The sequence below is a fragment of the Chaetura pelagica genome, unplaced genomic scaffold (assembly GCF_000747805.2).
Source record: "Chaetura pelagica isolate M959 unplaced genomic scaffold, ChaPel_1.0 scaffold105, whole genome shotgun sequence".
NCBI classification, from domain to species: Eukaryota; Metazoa; Chordata; class Aves; order Apodiformes; family Apodidae; genus Chaetura; species Chaetura pelagica.
This window is the reverse complement of record NW_009953393.1, coordinates 3,139,368-3,158,722: the sequence shown is the minus strand read 5'-3', so window position 1 is coordinate 3,158,722 and position 19,355 is coordinate 3,139,368. Positions and strand designations below refer to the sequence as shown.

Below are 19,355 nucleotides of genomic sequence, written 5' to 3'. Positions count from 1 at the left end.
AAAAAAGCGTATTTGGGAAGTTGTAAGGAAAAATGTTTGCAGAGTTGCTTTCTGTTAATAGCAGATGGTTGTCAGAGAAAACACTTCATATACAAGCTAGGAACTTGAAGTAATAGTTGCTTACTACAAGGGTAGCAGCTGTGACAAGGACTTGAGGGCATGAAGTAAGGCAAAAGAAATCTGAAGAGCTGGAATACAGGTGATGAACGAGAGATTTCCAGACTCCTTGCAACTAGTTCGTTTTTTTACTTAGTCTATGAGGTCTATAATTCTAGTTTTCACTTGCAGCATTTACGACAGCAGTTCTGCAATTGTGATCTGAGGGCTGCTGGTGTTATATGAATGGCTGTCTACAAAACCCAATTAAACATTTAAAGGCAGTGTCATTAGCTCTGATGTCTAAAAACCAAGATGAGATATTTTTCTGTGGTTTTGTGTTAGCATTATCAAGTTCATAATGTGATGCCACAGGTCCTGTGTGATCTATAACAATTCTGAGAATCAACAGTGGTGCACTGAAGTAAAAATTGCCAATCTATCCAGCTAAAAAAGAGGAAGACATTTAAGAACTTGTTCAACATGATATTTTCTGTTCAAAAGGGAAAGAAAGCAGTTGTTTCAGTATGTTTTTCTTTCTGTTAGATAAGACTTTTTTTATTATTTAAATGGCAAAATATTGACATACTCTTGAAAATCTCTTTTTAAAACATAACCAGGGAAAACTAGTCCTCTGTGATAGGAGAAAGTGCTTCTACGTGAAGTTAGAACTTAAACATTTCACATATCTGTTTAATCACAAACATTGAAATTTGAAGACTAACTCAGTCCCAGGGTCTTAGTGAATCTTTACTTTTTTCCTGTGGTTCAAAAGCATTCAGATATCCAGTATGATATTAGTTTAGGTTGAAGAAATCATACCCAGATGTAATATATAAAGAGTTAAAAGTTGCTTTAAAGGAAGGGGCATTATGTATGAAAAACCAGTTTGCTTTTTGTGATTTATGTTTGTTTTGTCAAAGCATTTAAACATATTTACCTCCTCATACAAAGCTTAACTACTTTATTATATTTCAGTTAAATGGCTTGTTCTAAAATGCTCATTTTGTTTCTGTGTAATCAGTGAAAACATTACATTGCTTCATAAAATTTCTCTGTGTCCTATATAAAAGATGTAAATTGGTTTGGAAGAATCAGTGTTTACATGAAGGCCATAATAATACAAGATTTACAGTTTTCCTTTCCCTGTGCATAGCTGTCTCTTAGAAGTCTTTATTTTAAAGTGTTCATGCTGAGCTGAAATGTTTTGCTGTCCTAATTATAAATTAAACAAATGTATAATTCCAATATACTAATTTGTTTCAATTTTACATTGTATTTTTAGTTAACTTAATTAATTTTCTTTTTCTTTTATTGTTGTAATCTGTTGTCTGTTTTGTCTGTTGCATGTCCAGGGTTCTAAGGTTAGTATTGCTGCTGTAAGTTTCATTTTTTTGCACTTTTCAAAAATACGTTATTTTTGATCATTTAATATTTTGGCTTTTTTTAGTAGTATTATTATTTTCTGATACCATGTAGTGGGATGTGGATAGGAATATATTGAGTGCGAACATAAACTTTTTCTAACATTTCCTTTGAGTAACTTAATCCATAGAAGCTTACTGTTAGCTGCCCAACTGAATATAGGCAGATACATGAGATAATTTAAGTTACAAATGTGTTTGTCAATAGAAAAAGTCTTTAGGCCCTGAAGGTGTTAATTATATGGGGGACTTGTTCTGAAGCATACTTCTGAAAATATGCTGAGGAGTCCTGAAATGATTATAATCTCACTTTTTAAAGAGTTTTTGGGCTTCACCTAGCTTAAATATTACTAATACCTGAAAGCAGCTTAGTCAACAATGGACCTTATTTTAAACATTATTAGAATAACAGTATTTAACAAGTAGAACTGGTGGTAAGTTTTGCTGTTAAAAAAAAAAAAAAAAAAAAATACTTCTTTTTTTTTTTTTTATTCCATCCAGCAGAATTTTAGTGAGATTTGTAAAAAGTAGTTGATTTTTTTTCAATTCAGAGTTTGCAAAAATCTTGGTGAAATACACTAAAATGTTATAAAAAATTAATTCATTCCATTACTTGCAAAAATAAAATAAAGTCAATAGATACTCTGAGAAGGGTTAAGACTATGATTGATGCAACACAGTTGAAGCTTGAGAAAAATCAACAGCAGTCAGTCAGTTGGCTGCTGGCAAGCCTGATGTTATTTCAAGCATGAGCTTGAAGTTCAAGTTTCTGTAAACACCTATGAGTTTTTCTAGCAGACTGTTACAGCTATAGATTTTTGCAAATGTATTTTCTTTGGATGAGTGCTTTCAAAAATGATGTTCCAGTCTGCTATATTTTTACTTATCCTCCTTTTGCTGTCATGAGAGAGTAAATGTGCTCTCTCTCATTCCAGAGCAATTGGACTCCATCAGGTTCCTGTATGGTATAAGCATTCCCAGGGAGAACCAATTCATCAAAACAGGGCAAAACTGTTTGGTTTTTCCCACTCAACTCCTCACATTTACTTGTTTATCTAAAGGAACATAAAAGCAATACAGTCAGTAATTGCCTTCATCTGGTACCTGTCTGCTTAGCCTATGGAAGAATGTAGGAGTACATTGGACCCTTATATACCATGCATTGCTTTACTATCTGGCCACACTTTGACTTTATGTAACTCCCAATAACTTTCTCATTTGAATTAGACTTCTTCTTGTCTTTTACAGCACGTAAATGTAAATGATATTCTCCCTCTTCATGCTGTCTTACTTTGAATTTCAGTCAGAGTTTCTGTTAGTGGTAATGATAGGATATTTTAAAATAACTTTTCATCATGAAGCATAACAATTTAGGTTTCTGTGTGTATTTGCTGTCTTTATATTTCAGTTGTGTTCAAACTGTTTAATTCCATTATCTCCTTTTAAAGACTGAATTGGAAAATATTGAAGTGACACAAGGGATGTCAGCAGAGACAGCAGTAACTTTTCTCAGCCGTCTGATGGCAATGGTTGATGTGCTGGTGTTTGCCAGTTCTCTAAATTTTAGTGAGATTGAAGCTGAAAAAAACATGTCTTCTGGAGGTCTGATGCGACAGTGCCTAAGGCTTGGTAAGTCAGCAGTCACTATGTATTAAATACTTATGGATCAATGAACTATAGATGGATCAAATAGCAACACAAGTAGGAAAGGACTTGTACTGACTGTGATGTGATAAAACAAAAATTCTGTTTATTATTGATTTGATACCGTTTTCAGGTTGATTCTACTTATGCACAAGAATAAGTTAAAATGAAATGTCTTCCAAGTAGTATATATTTTTGGGAGTAAAAATATTACATAAAGTAAGTAAATAGAGATTTTAATTTATTTTTTCTCAAAACTGCTTTGCTACCTGCCTGTTTCAGGTTTCCTTTTGGAGCACTACTTATATGCTATGTAAAATTAAAAGCATGGTATGCATGTGCAAACTCTGTGTACCTAAATATTAAGTTGCAACAGTCTGGCACCTCTCTTCAATGTTTACTTTTTGCTGTATATTGTTACAATTAATTTAGGAAAATTAAGAATTTCAGAATAATTCAAGCTATCATATGCAAATCATATCACTTTATCCTTGTGAAGATTAAATTTTAACTGTCATTTCTCAGGATGCTATTTTGCTGATGTTATGTCCCACATACTTTTTAATGTCTCAAATAATTAATATGTTTTGTACTTAGATTTTGTCTAAGATTATTCATACCACTTACTAGGTCATTGATAATAAAACTTGTGGTTTGTTCTCAGTGAGCAATTTTCATCAAATTCTAAATTACCACCTACTATTTTTTCTCTATTCTAGCTGTACCTCAGTACCTTCAGATTTTAGATGTTGATAACTGATGAATAAGATAGGAGAGCTCTAGTTTAAGGACTGATAATTTTCAAATTTTAATATAGTGATATAGCAGTTATATAAAGCATTTAGTTGGTCAACTGAATAATTAAATTATTACATCATCTTTATGCTTTCTTATTACTGATAAAGAGTCTAATGTGACAGTTGTGTTGCACTTTACTGTTTGGACGTGCTTATTGACAGGTCAAACTAGGTGTACAGACTGCTAATTGATGTTCTGAATATAATGCTGAGAAAATATTCTAATTTGTAGCATTTTCATAACTTCATTTTAGTTTGTTGTGTGGCTGTGAGAAACTGCTTAGAATGTCGGCAAAGGCAGAGAGAGAGAGTGAACAAGACGTCATTAATCAGCAGTAAAACTCAAGATGCTCTTCAGGGTGTGACTGCATCAGCAGCAACCAAGGTAACCCAGTCTTCAGTTACCAACAGCAATGACCAGTCTGTCCCACTGCTTTATAGGATCAGAAAATAATTGTAACAACCTCCTCGAATGTTTGGCAAAAGCGTAGCTTTTTGCTGTTAACTGGCTGAAAGTAAAAGTATCTGGAGGATGTTATTTGAAACAAGAAAACATTAATGCACTAGTATGAATGGAGGAATTTTAAACAGCTTTTTCACATTTGCTAAGTCTACATCAAAGAGCAAGTCCCTTACTCTCATCTGTCACATATACCTGCATAGCTTTTTTAATCTGTCAGGGCAGTCTGTCCTGCAATTGCATCTGTGTTGTTGGAACATCTGAGTCCCGGTAACTTGAACAGACCTTTGCATGCGTATTAGACATAATGTATTTAATATTCCATTCCAGCTTATTTTTTCTAGTTCATCTTTTTTCTTTTTTTTTTACCTTCTTTACAGCTTTAAAATTTTAAAACTCCAGGAGTCCTGAAACTAAAATCTCAAAGAATTTAGCACAGCCTGAGACTAAAATACAATACTTTGTATTATGTGAAGGATTCCTTTTTTTGCTATTATATTTTCATTATTAAAGTTAGTGGGTTTTCTTCCCAAAAGAGTTTTTCAGATAGCATTTACAAACTCAGCTTCTTTCACTATATTGTTTCATTAAATCTCACTAAAACATTGTATTTCTCCACATTCTCACATTCAGTGCAAAGCAAATCATTATAAAGAGACTCGTAGGTGTTTCGGCACCATTTGTAATCCGTGATCATTTTTTAAAGGAAGCATGCTGTTCTATGCTTTTGTGATAATAGCAGTGATTCTGCAAGTAGTCTGTAAAAATTCACAGTTAAATGAACATAAACCAATTTAAAAAAAATATTTCTACTTACAGTTTTTTAAATTTAATACACATATTAGAAATGTGTGCAAATTATTATCTGAACTTTGTGAAGAGATAAAGTTATTTTGAGGCACTGGAAGATGTAACAATTTATAACTAAATAAGTAGTAGTAGACAATAATTCAAAGATTGCTTTATTTCTAGAATTCTTGTCTAAGTATTATCTTAGAAGTATATTGGTACTAGAAAATAAATCTAAGATTTATACAATATCTTTAAAAAGGTATCAAAATAAGGTTATACCAGAAATGCTTTGATATTTTGGGGAAAAAGGGCCTCACTACTTTTTATTTTCAGACTCCCCTTGAAAATGTCCCTGGCAATCTTTCTCCTATAAAAGACCCTGATAGGCTTCTTCAGGATGTTGATATTAATCGTCTACGAGCAGTTGTTTTTCGTGATGTGGTGAGTAATATGTGCTGTAATTCTTTCTTCTGCAAAATCATCACTTGTATTTTGAAAGAGAATTTGATTGTTCTGAAATTAAAAATATCCTTCATGTGTTGCACTTCTATATTATCTGCAAACCATCTGCTTGTGGCTTTGTAACTACCAGCCGCTTTCTGCACTTTAAAATCATACTTGGAAGCTATTTGAGATTAGTAGCTAACTGTGTTTAACAGCCAGATTGATCTTATATTAGCCAAATAATCAAGGGAGAATGAATGAGTTTTCACCTATTGATTGAAACTTTATTACTAGAGGTATCAGCTATTTGTCCAACCAGGATAGGGGGAAGAATAGTGTAGGAGGAAGAATTATTTAATGCATGACAGCACTGCAGTTGATATATAAAGCCAACTTTAACTTCTGCTAACTTCTTTTTAGCACAACACTGTCACAATGTGCTTTTTTTTTAAACCAGTACAATAGAAATTATTATTGTTGTTGTTGCTGTTATTATTATTGTTGTTGTTGTTATTATTATATATACACACATAGATATGTAATGCTTAAGCCTCTCCAACCTAAGTTCAAGTGAATTGAAGTAAAGACTGAGGTTAAAAGTAGCTTTAAAGATTAAAAAGTAGGACTTGACACACACAAAAAGTTATCTGACAGGAAGATCTGATGACCTTGAAAGGGCAAGGTTGAACTTGGATGGAGATCTGTCACTCTTAACTAAAGGAGAAAGAAATAGTGGAAATCTGTTTCTGTCATTTCTATGAAAGAACAATAAGCGGGTTTCTAGTTAGATTGATAATGGCAAAGTCACACAGCCAAATTAAATAACACCCAGAAAGCAGGGAAAGCAAGCCCTGGATTTGTACTAGAAAATGCTTACTTGTGGAATTGAAACAAGGTGAAACCACTGTAGGAGTAGATAAGAGGCCAAAGTCTGAATTCTACTGTGTTGGATTTTACACCATAATAATAATGGAATATATTTCAGTTGAACTACCGCAACTTAAGCTCAATCAGGATGATATCTAAGCTGCAGATGGTAAATGCAATAGAACAGCAGACAGTGCGGGGTGGGAGGAAAAGGAGACAGCCAAGTTTTTGTGGTCCTGGTATTTACTTAAATGAGATACCTGGAAAACTGGTATTGCTGCTGACAATCCTGTTAAAGGAGAAGTCAGGTCGTATGAGCTGGGATTTATTGCTGGAAGAAAAATAATGGTCATATCCCAGTTTTTACATACTACCAGAAGCTGCTGCACCTGCTTATGCATCCGATGTTAGAAAGCATCAATGAGCTTAGTTTTCCCTCTCAACAGTAGTACCCCTTACCTTCTTGTGGCAGGAACTTTCGGAGGTGTATCCTTGGGGCAGCAGAAGTCAGTTGTCCTTGTTGTTGAGAAGCCTTGAAAGCACCTTCAGAGCAGAATCAGGCCTCTAGACAGAAAAGCCCATTGAGTCCACAGTCCCAGAGATTTGTGTAGTAGACAAATTACCTGTGAGATGGTACTTAAAACATGCTGGATGCATAGTACTCTACTGAAAATCCATTTAATCTTCTACATAATCTGGTTACTACTATGTTAACAGATGTAACGTTTCTAAGAGTTATTATTTATAAATCCTTGTGACAATCTTGTGTAAAAATTCTACGGAAATCTCCAATATTGTGATCTCTTCCTTTTTCTTCAACACAGGATGACAGCAAACAGGCTCAGTTCTTAGCTCTGGCAGTAGTGTACTTTATTTCTGTTCTGATGGTCTCCAAATACCGTGATATACTGGAGCCACAACGAGAAACTGCAAGATCTGGGAGCCAGGCAGGTAGAAATATCAGACAAGAAATAAATTCACCAACAAGTACAGGTACATTTGTTTTCGTCAAATGTTATTTTTCATTTTGATATGCAGATTTTTTTTAGAACTGTATTTATTTTACTACAACATCCTTTTAGTAAATAGTATAAGATCCTAATAGAGAATTACTGGCTGTTTTCTTCCTTTATAATAATTTGGTCCTTCAACTTACATTGGCAGATTTCAGTTATTCTAGATATTTGCTTATCAGGTTTAACTAATTCTTATTTTGGTATTGCTTTTTTATACTTGGTTTGTTGTTTTTTGTTCTTTAATTTGAAAATAATTAAAAAGAAACAGGGTGCCTAAGAGAGTTAAAGCTGTAAAGTACAAGACAGTTGATCAGCATGACTTCCTGAATCTGTTATTTGTTAGTAAGAACACATATCTTTAACTCAGCAAACACAGCTGTTTGCCCATGTGAAGTACTTTTGTTTGAATGAGCAGGTTTTTGCAAAGCTAGTGGTGGAGTATTTTCTTGAAGTCCTGCTGTGATGGTGCCTGCATTTAAAAGCCAATGGAGACAATATAATAAAAAGGAACCATTTGTATTGCCTTCTTTGACTGAACTGTTTGTGATTTTTATTAGTAGTAGTGGTTTTTACTAGCATGTGTTCTTGCCTGAGTGGGAGGTAGTCTGTTAGCTGTCAGAACCTGTCAGAAACTGGGGATCCAAACTTTACCCTGCTTGGTTTCAAATATCTTACACTGCCAGTTCAACAAATTTCTTGAAGTCTGGTTGGATTGATTGTAACTCTACCTTTTGTATTAAAGTAGCTGAAAACAGTAACTTAATTTGTCCATGAAGCTCTTTATGTATGTTTTTATGTTTTTCTTCTTGTATTGATTTTTAATTACTTTATTCACTAATGGAGTTGCTGATTTTAATTTTTCATAGATTTTGTTTTCACATTTCTGTCATGTTTACATTTAGTCATTACTTTCTGATTTGTCATGTTTTAATTTGCTACTTGTACATAATATTTAAAGTCCATGTGTTTGTACTTCCCATTGTAAATATATTACATAAATCTAGTCAATTATGAGAAATCGTTATTTTTCTGTGCCTTCTTGGCTACATGTTATGGTTCTGCACGATGAAACTGCTACTTTCAATGAACTGTTTCACCCATGATTGTCTTGCCTGTGTGTATATATGTATCTCTGTCTCTTTTTCCCCATTAATGTTGCTCTTGAAATGCCCAATTAATAGGTATTCTCTTTCCTATCTCTTGATACAGAACTTGCCTTTTTCCTTTAGAAATGCATTTTTTGTTGATAATCCCATATCTGCATGTTTCAATGAGATAGGATATCTGTCATGGATCCACAGTGGACCAGGCCATAAATGAATACTCGCTGGCTCACATTTGATTCCATGATTTTCTCCACAGTTGTGGTCATACCATCTATCCCTCACCCAAGTTTGAACCATGGATTCCTTGCCAAGTTAATTCCTGAGCAGAGCTTTGCCCACTCATTTTACAAAGGTAATATTAACATCATCTCCTAACCTGTTTGGGTGTTCTTATTTAATGTAATGTAATTCAAGAACTAACTGTGATGTAATTGTTGATAAATAAGTATACGCCTCAGGTTACATGGAGATCAGACCTGGTGATACCTTTAAAATTTTAACTTCCTGCCTGTATTTCTCCCACCATTTATTAACTTTATTATTTTGAAATATATTTTTTTAAAAAAATAAAGCAGTCAGAAGGAGGAAATGGATGTAGAAAATTCTAAATGCTTTTTGGTTTGTGGTTATTCTGCTAAAATTATAGGTCCATAAAAATAAAATCAGGCCTATCTCAAAAATATTGAATACCACGAAAAGTATGTAGTACTTTTGTGGTATTCCCTTTCCCCATATCTTTTTCTGTTCTTCTGCCTTCCTTTCTCACTTTTTTTCTTGCCTTCTCGATGGTATGTAGACCTCTGATATTGTATGTATTGTGAATTATTTTATGCCTGTTAGTTAATGTGCCATGCTGTGCTTTTCCTGAAGGAAACTGCTTTTGTGACCAAAGCAACTATTACATGTTTTGGGCCTGATTTGTTCTGTTTGTTGTTTGTTTTAATAGATACTACATGATGTAGGAAGTATGTTTTTCAGAGTTCATTGCATAAAAAGGAGAGAATTATCAGAATGTAACTTCAGCCAAGTTTGCATGTACCATTTATTTGTATGCACTGTGCTGCAAATACAGGCTAAAAAAGTAATCTGATGAAAATGTTCTTGGTATAATTTTGAAAACTCTCAATGTGTGAAAAAATTTATTTATAAAAAGCCTAAAAGACTTAAAGTTGCATCCTGTTTATAAAGCAGAGAAATTGTTAACCTCCTACTTCAGTAATAATGCAACTTACATTTCTCAATGTTGTTCTGGGAGCATTATGTGAAACTACTTGTTACATCAATTCAAACTATCACTATGTTAATCTGGCATTTCTAAAACTTTTGTGTATGTATATATGTGTATTATAAATGGTTTTCAATTCTAACAACTAGAAAATAGAGATTTGGAATTTTGATTCCACACAAAGAAGAAAATATTTTGGGTCATTCAACTTGCTGGTATATTATTCTTTGTTGTGACAGTTGCATTTGTATTATTTAATTAATATTTTATAAAAAAATGAATAATTGGCTCTTAGTTCAGAAAAGTACTGTGGTACTACAGAATAAATCTGTAAAAACTTCAATAAGTATTGGTTAGACTGCCTCAAAATACAACTTTTTAACGATATTTTGATTAATACAATAAAATCATAAAATGATAGAATCGTAGGGATTGGAAGATACTTCTGAAGATCATCAGGTCAAACCCCCCTGCTGCAGCAGGAAACCTAGGGCAGATCATGCAGATCACACAAGAACGCATCCAGACGAATGTTGAAAGTCTCCAGAGGAGACTCCACAACCTCTCTGGGCAGCCTGTTCCAGTGCTCCGTCGGCCTCACAGTAAAGAATTTTTCCCTTGTGTTGAAGTGGAACTTCCTGTGTTGTAGCTTGGTGCTGTTTCCCCTTGTCCTATCACAGAACACCACTAAAAAGAGACTGGCTCAGTCCTGACATCCACCTTTCAGATATTTATAGACATTAATAATGTCTCCTTTCAGTCTTCTTTTCTCAAGACTAAACAGCCCCAGCTCTCTTAGCCTTTCTTCGTATGACAATTGTTCCAGTTCCTTAATCATCCTCGTAGCTCTCTGTTGGACTCTTTCCAGCATATCCCTGTCCCTCTTGAACTGGGAAGCCCAGAACTGGACACAATACTCAAGATGTGGTCTTACAAGGGCAGAGATAAATTATGTGCCATAAATGAGATTATATTGCTGTTTGTACAAAGCTTGACTTTTGATATAGTAGGTGATAAAAGAAGGGGAAAATAAAATAGTTTTTCTTTTTATCCACATATAGTACATGAATAAAAGATATGTAATGAAACCAGGAAAAACGTTTATAGAATAAATTAAGGCAGCCATGCAAACTCTCAAAAATATTTCAGATAAAGCATTTTTCTAAGAATTGTGTATTCTATACTGTTGTCTATAGTACTTGTTTTACCTTGAACTCAAGTGAATAGTTTAGTTTTTAAAATAGTTCACTAGAGCAATAGTATAAGTGTGAGCAGGATACAGAAGAAAAGTGTTTTGGCTTTAGAAACAAATTATTTAATAAGGAAAATGTTATCTGCAGCTAATTATTTTATTTGTTGATATCATCATATCCTTCAAGCTTTTAACTCTATAGGGTCCTAGTCTCTTATACCTAACTCCTTCACCCCTTACAAAACAAAAATATTTCTGCTTTTTATATTCTATTTTTGAACAACATTTGCAGGAAGGGAAATGAATAAAAATTGCCGACACTGTCAGAAAAGGCTAAAAGTCAAAACCTTTTTTGCCATTTCAAGAATCTTTCATTTCAAATGGCAAAGCCAGTAAGTTTCCTTTTAGTTTTCTGTGGTGCTTTCAGATGTTGGCAGCGAACATGTAATGTTTGAATATTATTTTAGATCTTAAGGCATTTTAACATATGGTAGAGTGTTTTAATATAGCATTTAAAAATAAATACATATTTTTAAAGCAAATTCCTATGTATTAAAACATTGATAAATATTGAACATATTATAGATGCCTCTAGATGTTATTCATTCAACATGACACTAAATTAATGCAAAGGATTTGCTCTTTGTCAGTCCAGTTGTATTATATTGGTAGAACAGTACAAAAATTCTTTGGGACACATCTTTATGAATTAAGGGAGAGTGACTGGTTGCTTGAAATAAATCTTTTTTTAGTAGATGGAATCTAATTATCTGACCAGGAAACTTGTGGGGGGAAGTGGAAGATTAGGACTTACTGGTGTTTAAGTAAGATAGTGATTTTTTTTTTTAGTGATGCTTCCATTTTTCTTCTTTACGCGGGGCAATACCTTTAGTTAAAATATATTTAAGGCTCTGTGAGACCCAGTTTGTCTCAGGCACATTACATTACGCAATTCGTGTATGCTTCTTAGAAGTAACTATAGCTGGTGTCAAGTGCATGTGACCAGAATATTAAACATCATTGTACTTATTATGAAACTTTTAGGTTCTCATCATATACAATGTTGACCTTTGCCTAGTTTATTGATGATATTATCTACAAACAAAATGGTAATACTGAAATAAAAGACTTGAAAATATGCTTGTCAGGGAAATATATACTACCTTTACTTATAAATGTTTGCAGATGGTAAAATAAGAATTTAATGTTTCTTTTACTGTTAATCAAATGTTATTCACAGGCTACATGTTATTTATGGTGCTTAAAGAAGCATGGACCCAGGAAAAAAAACAAAACAAAACAAAACTGGCTGATGGTGCCCATGACTCCCATTAAACAATAAAAATGTTTATTTCTTTATACTTTTCTATACATCTCTATTTTTTCTTTCTAAGCTGATAGATGGGTAGGAGAAAAGTGTGCCTCTGTGCATAGACTTATTCCTTGTCATAAGACAAGTGCTTGGGTTTCTTCTGTTAGTTTCTGATAAACTTTAAAGGGTCTTCAGTACTTCTGAATTAATCCATGCTTAGTCAGACAAAGAATAACTTGCAAAATGAAAAGAAAGCTCCCTGTCTTTCAATTTATGCCATATATAGTGTTACTCTTTTGAATTATTTATCATTGTGATCTCAAGGAAAACAGCAGATCAGAACTGTTCACTTGCACCTGAAGGATGTCAGAGAAACAGTCCTGCAACAGTAAATGTTGCCAAACTTGCTTCTTTCTGTTCATAATACCAAAGAATTAGAATGAGTTACACTTTTGGGATGGCTTTGTAAAGATTTCAAAATGGAGACTTTAAAACAAGAATTATCTAACTGGAAGAGCCTGCCAAGTGGTCTAAGAACTTGCCCGGCCTACAGACCATTTGGTTCATCAGATTTCTACAACCAATTGTGATGAAGAGTTCTTCAGCATAATTAAAATATAGAGGCATAGGAGATGGGAATAGTATTATAAATGTCTTTGTCAGAAGGAGAGAGTTGGTTTTACCAGACTAGTCAAAGATGGTAGCAACATTCTTCATCATTCTCACTATCTCTTTGACTGTGGGTATTGTAGTATGACCAAAACCTCTGTGCTACATTTTCAGTTTATGTCTCAAAACCATCACTTACATGTGAGTTCTACTTGCTGGAAAATGTCTGTAGTGAATCAATGCCCTGAGCTAGTCATTGTAAACTCCCTTTGTAATAGGTGGAGAGAACTTAGCAGGCATTTAGAATACAATTCATCTAGCCTGCTTCAGAAATATACTTAAAAGAGAGACAAATGGTTCACTAGAAATCCCTGTCTCTTGCCATTCACTACAGACATGATTGTAGACCTCTGCTTTGGTCAAACTAATTGTGACTCCTTTGACTAGGCTAAACAGAACTCCAGACACAAAACTTGTTTTGTGACAAAAACTGTCATGATGTTCTCAGACACTTAATCCAGTTTAATGACATCATGTGCCTTAGCAATATCCCCATCCCATAGATAGCTATAATTTGCAGAAATAGCTTTTATTCTTTGAAGACAATAAAGCATAATTTTTTTTCTGATTTTATAGATGTACAGTACTCTGGGTGTTGCACATTGCTACACTGAAGCTTGTATTCCTGATATAGTAGTATAATGATTTCCAGCCTGTTTTTTAAACTAAATATTTTATACAGGGTAGCAGTCTAACTATACAAAGTGAACTAAAGAACTAAGGTCCATAGCCTGTCAAAATATCCTTTACCTCCACAAAATCCTTACAAAATTCATGGCTCTGTCTTCATCAAAATCAAGTTGTACATGTTGTTTCCAAGAAACCGAGTAAAATGTTATAAGGGACATGGATGATGGTCGTAAGAATCATAAAATTGTCCTATTGCTTTCCTCATGGAATATATGCTGCCTATTCCAAGTGCCTCTGAGAGCACATAAATTTGAAGATCATGGTATAGTAATAAATATATCTTGTTCTACTATTTATTGCCCTTCACCAGCTACTTAACTCATCAGCAAAGAGGTTTGCGCAGATATTTCATTATTAATTTATCAATCATTATGCATGCATGAAGCAGTTAGGTTTTCATTTTCTAAAGTAACAATAATTATTTTTGTTTGTCCAAATTTCACACATTTTAAAAGTACTTTAAGTTTTCAAATAGTAATAATATAAGCTGGTTTTAGTGTAAGTTTCGTTAAATCAGTGGAACATACTCTGTGTTTCACTGTTAACATTTTTGGTTGGATGGTGGAACCTAGGAGACAGATTTTTTTGTTAATATTTTTGAAAAAAAAATCTAATCACAAAAGCATCATCTTTCTCAGAGCAGTTCAGAAATACAAATATCATAGATATTTTCTTTTTTTTTTTCATTGTGTGTTTTTTGAGTTTACACAAGACAAACATAAAAATTAAATTAAAAGATAGGAACTGACAAAAACTAGGGAAATTCATGTAGAAAAAATTCTTATCAGTGTGTTTCTAATCTGTTTTTTGTTTTGTTTGGGTTTGGTTTTATGTTTGTTTGTTTCTTTTAAATGTAAACAGCTATTTTTATACTCTGAGATTCACATTTCTTTAATACAACTTTTCATTTTCTTAAATTTATTTTATCTGAAGTCTTTTTTAGTTAATCCTTGTAAATGCATTGTTTTACGACTGCTGGCATTTTGTTTGGCAACCAAGTAATCAATCAGACTGATATACAAATGTCTTATCTATCATGCACTGAGTGAAAGTGGTTTGATTAGTAAGGAAGAATCAAGTCATTGATTAAAGTTATTGCCTGAATAGATCAAGATTCTGTCTGTCAGAAGTGGGTCTTTTAATACTCTTACCTTGGCCAAGGTAGAAAGAGCAGCCTTGTGTGCCTGCCTGAATCAAGTGGTTGTGAGAGAAGGCACAAATTGTATGACTTTTGAGAAACTTGAGCAAATAGAAGCAATTTCCAGTGACCAAAAGGAGAAGACAGGTATTTGCAGATGTCCAGCTGCAAAAAATGGCTGATAACTCTGTCCTCTGCCATGCAGGCTCCTCATCACTTCCAACCTTGATTTCTGCACCCTAAGTCTCTCCTGATCTATTTATCTCCCAGTTAAGAGTCTGTCTGTTTTTCTACTTCCAGAGCTACATCCGTCCTCCTCACAGATCTGCTCCAGTTAAGGGGGAACTGCCAGCCCTCTGTCTTCAATCTCCTAACTCAAGATCTGTGCCTGTCAAGTTGCCAAGCCACCCCAGAGCCTTTCATATCTGACCCTCCCCAGTCCCCCACTTTTCACCTGTGCTCCCCCTGCTCTCAGCCATTCATGTCAGAGCCCTGGGGTATCCCTGCTTGTGGCTTTCACTCTTCCCAGCCAGATGCTGCCATGGCACTCCACTTCCACCTCTTCATGTGCATGGATGCTGTGCTCTGTTAGACAGACAGAAGTGGTAGGACACAGCATAAATTGCCATTGTGGCTCCATTCTTGGTTACTCTTTTCAACATGCTTTTGAATCCGACCCTAATTACTCTTTGAATCTTTCCCCATACTCAGTTTCTCATCTCAGTTTAATTGTGCTGCTTCTTATATATGAAAACTAGTAGATTGATGTTGCTGTGAAGAACTAAAGATTTTATTTTCTCTCCTTTACATCTTAGAGCTTAGGAATTGATTAATTGACTCCACCACCTACAGAGAAAGCTATAATGTCACTACCTAGTTGGACTGAAGCATTTTCTGCTTGCAGTGTACTGTTCCTGAAAGTTTGTAAAATACTACAAAGGGGTCTATAAAAGGCAGCTAATAAGGCTATTCTGCAACTCCTATTATGCAGCAACTCCTATTATGCAGCAACTCCTATATCAAGGTTGCTCCAAACCTTCCATTACCAAATGTTGCCATATTGTTTGCAGCAGATATTTGAGAGTGATTTTGGATAGTGTAACTTTGAAATAGATGTTCTACTATATTGTAAGCTGTTAAAACTAGGAATTTTCATACTTGCATACTCTTGAAAATTTTCAGCTGATTTTTATCTAGTAAGAAAAAAGACTGTAGGAATATACACACATTTTTTCAATTTTTTTATGGTAAACAAATATTAAAAGCAGAGTATTTTTTTTTTATTTTTTTATTTTTTTTTATGGCAAAAATGTATGTATTTACCACAGATTTGAAATGACTCACCATTTAGGTATTAAACATGGGGCTTTCGTGTATTTTTAGGCATTGGGAAGTATTGCTAGAACTATTTAGGTAACTCAGTAGGTTAAAACAATTACAAGACACTTCATAAATCACAAGCCAACATGGTATTTTAGGGAAGGAGTGTGACCGATGAGGTCACTAGATATGCAGTATGTCATTTAGTTAACTTACGCCCATATTTTTCCCATAATGTAGCAGATGAACTCATTAGTTACAATGAAAAACAGTAAGAAGGAGGCATCTGGCTTCCAACTGCCTCTTTTGACAGGGTTAAGATCGCTAGATCTAGTAATGGTTCTGCTTTGTCTACTGCCATGGCCTTGTGCTGCAGAAAACTGATGAGGTTTGCTGAAAATTTACAGGCTTACTGTCACAATGTTAACACAGACAGATGCAATCAGTTACATTTTTGCTTCTGTTCATGTTTATCATTGTGCTAAATTGATGTAAGTATTTTGAATTTTCATAAAAGCATATGCAGTACCAGTTCAAGATTTTTAATAAATAACTTTATTAATCAGTGTCCAGTACTGATTCTTTAATCCTAAATTTTGAAGGCTACAGTAGTGCTATGATACCATATAAATGAACACAGAATAAATCTCATGGGTATGCAGTGTTATAACTAGAATTGGTTGAGTTTTGTGACCTATGCTCAGGAGTTTATAATTTACTTAAAATAGTACTAATAAGAATGCTGATCCATAAGGTCTCTTCAGACCTACATCTGAAAATATGTATTTTCAGACATATTAATACATATAATAGTATATTTATTTGGGAGGCAATTATTAATCAGTTTTATGTGTTCTAAATTTATTTTTCTTTGGTATACAAAAAGTGAATTGGACCCTTTAAACCCTTATCCATTTAGATTGCTTTATGTTTTAAAAATGAGAGTTAAAGCATTGTATTTAGGTAGTTTTTGAGATTATTATTCATGTTGATAAATCAGACTGAGCTGATGCACTGTATTCACATAAATATGAGAGACACAATAAGAAAAGTAAAAATACAAATCCGGTTTCTGTGGGAATGAAGTATCCATACACTTACCAGTATATAGAATAAATTCTCTTGATATTTTTCCCAAATAATTTGAATTAGTTTTATGTATTGTATAGTATATCATGTATCAATTCTGTATCCATTGATTGGGAATACTCTAGGCATTTTATTCTCATTTGGTAACAAAGGATTACAAGGCCCCCACAGATTAATTAAGTACAGTCCTATTTAGAGAGTCTTGAAATTAGTTCTGATTTTTTAACTTGCTACTCTAATTGGAGGGCTATTTACAGAACCTTGATTCCATAGTGATGGCTGTCACTTCTCAATCTGAATGTATTCCTTGTGAGTTTGCACTCAGTTTTTCTCATGCCAACTTTTCCATTTAGCTTAAATCTTTTTTTTCTGGAGTTTACATCATGAAAATATATGTAAAATCGCTGTCGTATACCCTTTCAGTATTAGTAGGGCCAGACTGTATCAGACAAACTCTTTTCTGCAACATTCGATCTCCACAAAATCACTTCTGTCTTCCTCAAATGTAACACTGTACAGAGGATTCCATAATGAACTCTAGCAAAGCCTTCTCTGATCCATTAATGCTTAATTGTTGCTGGAGCTATTCTGAAAAGTTTGGAACCACATTTTTCTTTTCCATGGCAGTGTTGTATTGGTAACGGAATATAGTTATTATCAATGATTGATGTATCCAGGTCCTTCCCTTCAGTTGTTTCCAGTTGATGAATTCCAGTTATAATTATCCTTCTGTGTATCAGTTGTACCTTGTAACTGTCATTAGCAAATTTCAGCAGAAATTAAAGTTTTAAATGAGATAACTCCCATAGTAGTTTTCCTCACTCTGATACTTACTCTTTTGAAACTCTTCGGTGTCTCCTTCCTAGACAGTTTCTTTTCCCACCTTCTATTAATTTCCAGGTTCTCCTGACTAAATTATCCATTGTAACAATTCAGCTTTACTTAATTTTATTACATTCACCCTTACTTTCTTTGAGAAATAAGTATTTTAAAAGCTCTTTTAGCAAAGCTATTTTGTAATCTATCTCATTCTATTCCATCACTATTCTTTATTCCAAAATAAATCCTAAAGTCTTGCTTACTGTTGAAGCTTCTAGTTATCTGGATAATTTTTTTCCCCTCTCTTAAAAAGAGAAACCATGTGTGTTTTTTTCCAGTCACATGTTGCTATGTCCTCTTACCTGTTTGGCAGTCATACTTACTACCAGTCCAGTAATTTCATAGACTCTTTCCAAACTGGCTCAGAGTCAGTTCATTCCCATGATGCTAATGCATTAAAATCTTTCTTTGTTGTTTTTTTTTAGGGTATTTACATTTCCACAGTCACATTTCCAGTAGCTTTCCTGTCTTTAGCTATGTGTTCAGCATTGTTAACCTTGATGAAAATCGAGGTTAGATGTACTCTAACTTTACCATGAAGTAGACCATCTTCTTTTCTCAGTGTCCTCTTTTTATTTACATAATAATGGAGCCTTATGCTCTTTTACTTACCATACATTACAAGGGCAACAATCTGCTTGACGGCCAATCCAGTCCTACTTTTCCCTTCAGTTGAGAAGTGTTGTCTTTGTATGGATGAAGTTTAAAGACACAAACAAGCAGAAAAAATCATTAGGATCATTCTGTGGATCAGATGTCCTTCTGTACCAAATAAAGGCAGTGCTAAGTAGATACGGATTTTTTTACTTCCTGACCTGGCAGATGCTAAGTGCATTTTATGCAGCTCATAAATCCAGTTTCTACTTCCTGCTTCACAAAGCAGGGCTCATATCTATTTGATAAGATGTGTTTAAGGCACTTAGGAGAAAGAGAAGAAGGAAGTGGCTTCAGCATTTATGGCTGTTAAAAGAAGAAAACGATTCTCCTTATAATGGGTTATTCTGTTTTGTATTTTTAAAAGCCTCTCTGTCTTTATCTCTTTGTTAATACTTGTACACATGAAGAGGTTTGCTCTACTATTAGTTCCAACGCATAAATAGTCTCATACAGAATTTTTTATTTGCTCATGCATATAGGCACACTTATGCCCATGTGGTAAATGTGTAGATGTTTTACACCTGACTGTATCAAACAA

General features: G+C 33.9%; 1 protein-coding gene across 1 annotated transcript in view; it reads left to right on the top strand.

Moving 5' to 3' along the window:
* Positions 1 to 19,355, top strand: part of NBEA (neurobeachin) — a 516,495-nt gene that overhangs the window by 178,415 nt on the left and 318,725 nt on the right. The window contains exons 27-32 of the mRNA XM_009998372.1: positions 1,452 to 1,460; positions 2,969 to 3,149; positions 4,216 to 4,346; positions 5,547 to 5,654; positions 7,349 to 7,517; positions 8,903 to 8,998. Of these exons, the coding sequence (XP_009996674.1) occupies positions 1,452 to 1,460; positions 2,969 to 3,149; positions 4,216 to 4,346; positions 5,547 to 5,654; positions 7,349 to 7,517; positions 8,903 to 8,998 (694 nt within the window). The remainder of the gene's footprint in view (positions 1 to 1,451; positions 1,461 to 2,968; positions 3,150 to 4,215; positions 4,347 to 5,546; positions 5,655 to 7,348; positions 7,518 to 8,902; positions 8,999 to 19,355) is intronic.